The sequence below is a fragment of the Panthera tigris genome, chromosome D4 (assembly GCF_018350195.1).
Source record: "Panthera tigris isolate Pti1 chromosome D4, P.tigris_Pti1_mat1.1, whole genome shotgun sequence".
NCBI classification, from domain to species: Eukaryota; Metazoa; Chordata; class Mammalia; order Carnivora; family Felidae; genus Panthera; species Panthera tigris.
Genome location: NC_056672.1, coordinates 50,355,545 through 50,364,540, shown reverse-complemented (window position 1 = coordinate 50,364,540; position 8,996 = coordinate 50,355,545). Strand labels below are relative to the sequence as shown.

General features: G+C 46.6%; 2 protein-coding genes across 3 annotated transcripts in view; one reads left to right on the top strand and one right to left on the bottom strand.

Moving 5' to 3' along the window:
• Nucleotides 1–2,317: 2,317 nt before the first annotated feature.
• Nucleotides 2,318–8,996, top strand: part of MOB3B (MOB kinase activator 3B) — a 198,540-nt gene continuing 191,861 nt past the window's right edge. For both annotated transcript variants that reach the window (XM_042964048.1, XM_042964047.1), the window contains exons 1-2: nt 2,318–2,556; nt 7,266–7,352. The gene's annotated coding sequence lies outside the window, so the exon portion shown is untranslated. The remainder of the gene's footprint in view (nt 2,557–7,265; nt 7,353–8,996) is intronic.
• Nucleotides 6,972–7,682, bottom strand: IFNK (interferon kappa). The gene has a single exon (XM_007076598.2). The coding sequence runs from the start codon at nt 7,596–7,598 to the stop codon at nt 6,972–6,974; it is 627 nt and encodes a 208-aa protein (XP_007076660.1). The 5' UTR covers nt 7,599–7,682.

The following is an 8,996-nucleotide window of genomic DNA, read 5'->3' as shown; positions in this document are numbered from 1 at the left end:
ATAAAAGCTGGATTGGAGAATGAGGTGTAGCCCAGGATGCTACAGAGTGAATGTTTGTGTCCTCCCCAAATTCATCTGTTGAATCCTATCCCCCAGTGTGATGGTATTGAGAGATGGAGCTTTTGGGAGATGATCAGTCATGAGGGCAGATGCCTTATGAATGGGATTAGTGTCCTTATAAAAGAAGCCTAAGAAAGCTCCCTGCCCCCTTCTGCCCTGTGAGGACATAGTGAAAAGTTGTCTATGAGAAAACAGGTCCTCACCAAACCCTTAATTGGCTGGCAACTTGATGTTGGACTTCTCAGCTTCCAGAACTGTGAGAAATACATTTCTGTTGTTTGGAAGCCCCAAGCTTTGTTGCAGTAGCCTGAACAGACAAAGACACAAGAGGACCAAAGAAGACTGGAATCCAAATGCTGGTCCTTTAGAGAAGATGCTGAAGGTTGAGCCATCCTTCTCCAGCCCACTAGGTCACAGGCAGAGAAGCTGGGCCAGCGACGGGGCGAGAGCTGGGGCACCATTCCTCACACTGACCCCACTCACTGATGAAAGTTGGCCAGGAAGTATTGAAGGCTCTCTCCCAATCACAAGATTTACCATTCCTCCCCAGGGAAGAAGCCACTAAGGAGACGGAACTGAGATGAAAGGCCTCTCTTCCCTATGGCCAAAGAGAGAGGCGGAGCCAGTTCCATTAATGTTTATTGATTAGAATCAAATACCCTTTGCGCCCTGTGCGTGCCCAGCTCATCTGTGTCCTGGAGCACGAGCCCTATCTCCAAGGGCAGAAGTTGGATCTCAATGTTCTGCTTTAGTTTCTGAGCCAAGAAACCTCATTTTTCCTCTGCTGGCAGGACAGAAAAGATCCTGCAATGGGAACTGTTAGGCAGGCAACAGACTTCCCAATTAGGGACTAGTGAATGAAAGGGAAGGAAAATTAAAGGTAAACTGGGGTAATTAAGATTACATCATCATCCTGATCTGGATGATGAAGAGCTTTCCGATTGCCATGAGGCCAAAAGGACAAAAGGAGCTTTAAAACCAGTGACTAGGGTTTGAGGCAGTTTGGAAATGAAATTGCATTACTCAATGATAAACAGAATCATTGCTTAGTGGCTGTATATTTGTATCTAACCATTCCCCCCCCATGTTTGAGTTTTATGTTTACAATCTCCAACATCTTTGCACTGCCCAAGTGACACAGAATTAAATGGAATCATTTAATCCTGATATCGTTAGACCATCACAATTTGACTATTGAATATTTCTTACAATATTTACAATATTACAGAAATGACTGGATATTGCAGAAGATGTGTGTGGTTTTCGAGGTTCTCATTTAGTGATCATGGAAACCACTTTTGGGGGAAAGATGTTTTCTTCACGTATCCTAATTTCTAATTAATATAGTTCCATACGTCTTTAAAGTGTATAATCAGAATTGTAAAATTTGGTACTTCTCAACATTTGGTACTCCTTAATCAATATGTATTAAGGTGCTATATAACAGGTATAAAAGATGTGGAAGACATTATTTTCTTTTTACATTTATTTATTTTTCAGAGACAGAAAGAGCACAAGTGGGGGAGAGGTAGAAAGAGAGTGAGACAATCTGAAGCAGGCTCCAGGCTCTGAGCTGTCAGCACAGGGCCGCTGCGCCGGGCTTGAACTCATAAACTTCAAGATCTTGACCTGAGCTGAATTCTGACGCCCAACCGACTAAGCCACCCAGGCGCCCCATAAGACATTATTTTCTCTAGGAAGCTTATCTTTAATGACTCCTACTATTAAGAATACTTTCTATGTTTACTTTACCCTTAAGACCACCCTGCAAGGTAGATATTGCTTTCCCAATTTACAGAGAAGAATACTGAAGTTTAGAGGTCACAGATCAAGATCACACAGTAGAAAGTCTCAGGGGTGACTGGGCTTCAAAGTCTATGCTCATCCCACTACTCCCAGTTTGTTCTAGTAAATCTGCCACAATCTCAGAGTATTTTGCAACGATTAATGCTCCCCTCTGTCAGTATTTTTCAACAAGTCAGGGAACGTTGGAGAAGGTGATTCCCCCTTTATAGGTGCCTTGGCCGTTGTGGACCCTGAACGCGTCCTTTCTGATCCGGTATCTCCCTTGTCGCCCTGGTGAGAAGACCATCCTCTTTTCCCCAAGGTGGGGAGCCCGCTTAGCCCGACCACTCCCCACCTCTGAAGGAGGCAAGTTGAGCCTCCAGGCGACCTGACTCCTTCTCCCCCACGGAGCTGCCATTCCGCGGGCGGCCGCCAGGGGTCCCCTCTCGGCGTCCCCGCGCACAGCCGCACGCGGGGCGCCTGTGGGGGCTACTTGGGAGCAGCGGCTGGAGCTCGAGCCCCGAGCTCGCTCGCCCGCGCGCTCCTGGAGACCGCGCGCGCTGGCCCCTCGCCGCTCGCCCCTTGCCCGCCGCGTGGATCCGCCAGCGTCGCCCGTCTGGCCCCCGGCTCACCCTCCTCTGGCGCCGCCTGCTACTGACCCGCCCGGCGCACGGAGCCGACCCGGCCGCGGGCTGAAGGTAAAAGCCCACGGTGAGTGAGAGCCCGCGCCGGGAGAGGCAAGGTGGCGCCGCCCGGCAGCTGCTCGCCCCGGTGGCGCCCGGGCGGGCTGGGGTGCGGGGCGCACCTGGGGGCGGGCGCAGCGGGACCGGGGGGTGGGCGGCTCCGCGGCCGGGATCCGCGTCAGACCCCCGCCCCACGTCGCGGCCCCTGCGGGCCCCTCTCGCGCCCTTCCCGGGCGGGAACGGGAGTCCAGTCCCCAGCCCGGGCTCCGGGGCCTTGACTGTGCAGACTCTGTAACCTCGGTCTCACTGCGGGGCACAAGTGCGTCCCGGAGCCGCCCCGAAGCGCGGGGGGCTGCAGCGTGCGTGTCAGGCCGCGGGGGGACGGGAAGACAAACTTTCGCGAAAGTGCGCCTGGGCCGGAGCTCGGCGCTCGGGGCGTGTGCGGAGGCTCCACGCGGGCTGAGCGGGGGAAGGAAGCCCGCTCTGCCGGCCCGCTCGACCCCGGCGCCGTCCGAGCTCCGGGGAGGGTGCGGGTGGGGAAAGAACGGACGAAACCCTGCCGAACCCTTGGGCCAACAACTGTCAAACATCTGGAATCCAGCCCCTCCCTTCCCCCGCGCCGAGGAAGGTGAAAAGCCCTCAACTTTCCTTTGATGGTCCTCCTTGCCTCGGGACCCCTCTCGGAATGGAAAGGGCCGACCCCCGTTGCCTGGCAAGTGAGTACCGGGAACCCCCAATCGCCTCTGGCTCCCCCCTTCACCCACCTTCCTGACCGCCTCCCAGACGTCCTCCCCGTAGGGACCACGCCACAGAGCTCGTGGAGATCGTGACGAATGGCCTTTTGTTTCTCCGCGTCTCCCCTATTGTTTGCCTTTGCAACATCTGGCGGGGCTCGCGGAGAGAAGGACGCCCCCCGTGTCCTCCCTGCACCCGCCCGCCACCCCCCCCCCCGCTCCAGCCCACACGGCCGCCTCCCGCTGAGGATCCCGACCGTGGAAGGAGAGGAGCCTGACCCCCGCGAGGCCGCCGCACCCAGGCCCTGCGGTTAGAGGGCGGAGGGAAAGTTGCAGCCTCCCCGCCTCCTCGGCTGACTGTGGCCCGGGGCGCATTTCTCAGATCTCAGCCCAGGCGCGCCGCGAAGGGCGCAGTCACGGAGAGGTGCCGCTTTCCCGAGACTGGAAGCGACCTTCCGCCCCCGACCAGGTGTCCTTCGGTAGTTCCAGTGGATTTAAATCGCCTAAAGGCCTGTGGCTGGGCCGCTTCCAGGGCAGCGGCACAGGGTCGGGGCACTTGTGGTGGGCAGAATGCCGAGGTTCTGGGGTCTGCGAGTTTCCAAGGGCCGGAGGACAGGCAAGGATGGAGAAGGAAATAACCCGGGAAGCCTCGAGACTTTGCCTAGAAATAGTGGTTAGGTGGCTTCGTCCAGATTAAACGTGGAGTTTTGACTTGGGGTAGGGCTTCCCATGTCTAAATCCCAGGTCCCCTCTCAGCATTTAGAGACGCCACCGGGAAAGCGTCCAGACTTCCAAGTCCTTGCGAACCAGTGGCTTGGGACTGCCTCCGAGTTCCCCTGGGGGTGCGCCTGGTAGATTATGGGTGGCCCTATTTCTGTCCCTTCCCTCACAAGTTAGATGCTTACACGTCATGTTTCTTCTTACTGGGGAGTATTAAAGAAGTAGGTCAAAGCAAAGTAGCTACTCTTGAGAAGGGGGGGGGGGTCACCGAAAGGGTGAAGGGAGAGTGGTTTTGCCTGTGAGTGGAGGCCAAGCCTGTGCACCTGTTAGAACCTATACATGCTCATAGCTTTACATACAGTGATGTTGCCAGCTTTTTCTGAGAGAGGTCCACTCGTCCTTATTCCAAGGAGACTCAATTACACTCTACCTTTTGATCCTTCCTCCAAGAGGGGGTAGGGAGGAAGCTCCCCTCCGAACACTTGTGACCTATGTACCCACTCAAGCATTTTAAGTGGGAGCTGTGCACTTGGCTCTCCACAGTTCTAAGAGTCTATCCTTTACCTGACCTAATAGAAATTTGACTTACATTCAACAAATAAATACAAAGTCGACTGCTAAATCTGGAAGGTGGACACAGAGCACTTCCAGAAAGTGCTGGATATTACCAGTGGTACCAACAACAGCAACAAAAAGCAAAATCTTTGAAGCACTGGAAGTCTCTTTACAAACATTTCATTATGAAAATGATGCATAAGGAAGGATTCCTTTGAAATTTTGCACAGTAGCAGCAGGAGAAGAGCAACAAGGCGGACCTGGGTTGCCCAAGAAGTGCCCAAAGGCATCATTAACAAAGTGTAAGGGCAGTGTTTGTCCTGGTCTACTCCAGTAAGGAAAACAGGATAATTGTAGTGGAAGATAAGCTTGTACAGTTTCTTTAATTTTAGAATTAACTACCCTCCCTCCCCCAAATCACTGTAGGAAAAAAAAAAAATACAGAGAAGTGAAAATGAAGACAAAAGGAAGGGGGATATTATAAGCAAGGCTCCAGTGGACAATCTTATCCAATGATTTCCTTGGATAAATTTCTGGAGATAGTACGGCTAGGTTGAATGCAATTTTTAGGATATTTAAGATTGCCATAGCGTCCTGTAGGAAGGGTGTGCCGCTTTACCTTCTCTCTAACAAGATACAAGAGGATTTTTTTCCTTGCATTCTGCATCCCACTCACACTCTGTGTTATAATCGCTGTTTTTCATTTCTGCCAGACCTATGGGAGGGAAGTATGCTCTTGTCTTTTACATTTCTTTAATCACAAATGAGATTAAGCATTTTTCCTGTTGTCCCTTAGAGGTGCTTTTAATAAAAGCATACTGTTCTGACTTCTGACCCTGCCCATGTAATCAGATAATCTTTATTAACTCAAAGTTCCAATTTTCTTCCCTCCAGCATGGCAGACATTTGGCAAGACTGCAGCCATAAATTACTACAATAATTGACATGATCTCGGTAGAGTTATTAGGGAGACTGTGCAAAAGCATTATTAGAGAAATTCTTGGAAGATGCCAGGTGTATACTTACTGCTTCATAGTGTGCATGCCCCAATTTCTTCAGTTTATGCCCCCCCCCCTTTTTTCATTTAGAACAACTCTGTTGAGGAGTTGTTTTTACTAAATGGATTTTACTAACTCATTTTATTTGTGTTCCTTCCACTGGTAACCAGTATGTCATAATCCACAACTTTTAATTTTTGGCTGAAATTTACCCCAGTTTTTTTTTAAGACTTTCTCTATTTGGCTTTACCATTTGAGCCCTGTACTTGAATGAATCTTGAAACTAAACAGTTTAGTAGCTTGCTTTTGAAACAATAGCAGGAAGGTTTCCGAAAGGTGGAACCAGGTACATTTTGTGCATTTGTGTAGCCATAAATCTCTATGTTAATTCTTGCTTGACGGTGCAGGTTTCTGAAATGGGGTGGAGGAGAGAGAGGAAAAGAAAATTAATTTCAGCTAGATGATGAATTAATACAGATGAAGGATCACACAAGAAAATTTGGGTAAATAATCTAAGTAATCTGGATACAAATTAACTTCTAAAAAAATAAACTATAGTAAAGTGTCGTGTGTTATTATAACTAGTTTACTTAACAGGCAGAAAGTGGCGTTCTAATTGGGAAAATTCAATGTGAAAATCAATGCGAAGTATGACTGTAGGTAATTTATCTCAGGCATTAAAAAACAGAAAAACAATGAAAGGCAGATACTGTACTTTTCTGCAACATTTTCTGTGCCTTCCAAATCAAATAATATGCAGCAAGAGTCAATCATTGGCTCTCAAAGGTTGAATGAGAGAGCTTAATGGCCATCCAGTTCAACCATCTAATATCATTGGGGGTCTTTATTCTCTTAAAATAATAAAGTCTTTGTATCATTTCAAACAAACCAAACTGAGAAGCAAATAGGCCATGAATTTCAACTTTTTTTTTTTTTCATTTTTTTGTTGAGGACAGGGGGAGACAGGGAGGGTTTTAACTTTATGATAGCTTGTGTAAGCTCCTTTAACAAGCTAAATTTTCATAGAATAAACAGCCTTGGCAGCAGGAGGATTAAGTCATTGAGGTGTTACATTCTGCAACATTCTCTGGGCTACATCCTCTAGCCATTGGCTGGGTGAAGTTCAAAGGTAGTAGAGCAAAGCGAGTACAAAATGGCACAAGGAATGGGGAAGAAAACAGTAGAAGAACATGAAGAGAATCTCATTCCTTTAGAACTGACTTCGGAACTTTCTAACAAGATTCAGGGTACCCAGGGGATGGTTGGCATCACCTCTTTTGGAAAGGTAGCTGATGTCTCAAGGCCAACTTTAGAGACTCTAAACCTTGCATAAATCACCGCCACTCCAATGGAGAATATCCCAATAATTCTTAAAAAGAAGATGAAAGAGAAGGAGCTGTTGGAGAGAAATGGAATTTTAATTCTAAGAATATACCTTATTTCTTCCTGAGTAGTAGTGTTAATTTATAGAAGTAGTAGAAACATCTTCTGAGTTCCACTCGGATGATCTCCCAGGCACAGTGACTGTATTTCTTATCTTTCAGGAAGTTGTACATCCTATAGAAATATCTCCTCAGTTCTAGGCTGCTCACCTGGGAGACCATAGCTCCTGAGAAGTCCATCCCATCCTCTTCCATCTGTTTCGAGTCTTCCTTCCCTTTCTCCTCTTCCTCGAAGCATTTTTCCAAGTGGTGCATCTGCCAATCAAGTCTGATTTGGATTTGTTTCAGGTATTTCTTTTTCCAAGTGGATTTGGTGGTGGACTCTCTGAAGATGTTGAAGGCCTGTGTGGACATTTCATAGAAGGCCTCCTTGAGGTACCTTTTCCCAGGTGGGGTGTGTGATTGGATGTCTTGGGGCAACTCAAAAGCTCTGGTTTCTCTTAGGCACTCTACAGGAAATGAATTGCTCATGCTGTTCAGAAGTCTCAGATTTTGCCAGGTGACTTCCCTCAGGTGAAGATGCAGCAAGTTACAGTGCAGAGAGAGGGCGCCAGGGATGAACAGACCTACAAGGCATGCAGGCCACAAACACTTTTGAATCACATCAGGCTTAGTGTTCATTTTTTTTTTTTTTTCTTCCTAAGCTAAACATCCAGACTCAAGATTGACAGTGATGCTTTAGGTCTTAAGTGTTCCATCATGTGCCTTTTATATACCTGAATATCTTCCATGGGGAGGAGTTTTCTCATTCGTCATTTTATGGTTCTCAGGGTTTCGGCCCCTTTCCTTTGCCTCTGAGTCTTGTTTTGACTTTGTGTGACTATGCCAACTTTGGAAATGCTGATTTTTTTTTTTTTCTTTAAAGTGAGCAAAGCGTTACCATTTCCTTAGTTGCTTGGATGACCCATCCCAGTATTACAAAATTGTCATAACACGATTGATTATTACGTAGAGGGAGTGATCCTTTAAAAAAATGATTTTGTTTTGTTTTGTTTTGTTTTTTGGTATCTGGCCATATAGCCAAACATCTTCTCTCATTGAACTAATCAGACATTGACCAAATGACTGTAATTATTTGATTGCAAGTCTACCAGAACATAACATAGTTTAGGTTTTTCTAATCTTGTTAAATTCAGCTTCTATATTTGGATATTTTCTCTTTTTACTCTATTTTCATGGGTCTCAGAAAAGATGAAAACAGAGTTGGTCAACTGAGCATGGAACTTAACAGAAGAGAAAGCTGGCTTGGTTTTCTTTTGTCAGTAGAAAATGTTGGCACTCTCCAACTATCCTTTCCTTTAGTTAAACCCAAACCAGTGCTTCCCATGGCTGTCAAACATTTCACACACCTCTGATACCTGTCATAGTCCTCTAGGGAGTTGTATAGTGGGAAGTATTTTTCTGCTTCATTAGCTTTTCTCTTGTAGTGTCATGCATTTTCCTTTTTTAGGTATGGTTTAGGCAGCATTTTAAAACTTCTGCTTGGCTATCTTTTCTTCTTATTTGGAGGTTCTGGATGCTGGGAAGGTTTTTGTTTGTTCCTGTTTGCTTTTCCCTGAGGAGGTACTTCACATCTGGACCACTATTACCGGGAAAATGATAGCTATCCACCATTTATGGTTTTCACTTTATTTGACCAAAAATAACCTTCTTATGGTTATGGAAAAAGGAAGGCAAATGCATTCCTTTGTCCAGGAAAGTGAATGGGATGTCATTAAACAAGGCTGGCTTAATTATCACCTTAAAAAAGAAATATATTCGTTTTTGATAAAGTCATTTTAGAATAGTAAGCAGACACAGTTCCACAAATATGACAGACTTTAGAAACTTAACTTTAAAAGTTCTTATCTAAACCAGTTGGTTGGACCAAAGGCAAACTGTGGACAAGTGGGATTTTTTTAAATCATGGCTTTTTGGACAGGTTTCCTCTGAGAAGAAAACTTGCTACTTATATTACTCTACATGTGCTCTCTCCAAATTCTGATTTCACAGATTTTATGAGGTGACTAACTTGGAAAA

What these genes read in the sequence shown, in the direction of transcription:
- IFNK (XM_007076598.2), bottom strand. Translation starts at nt 7,598, where the DNA reads ATGAACACTAAGCCTGATGTGATTCAAAAGTGTTTGTGGCCTGCATGC.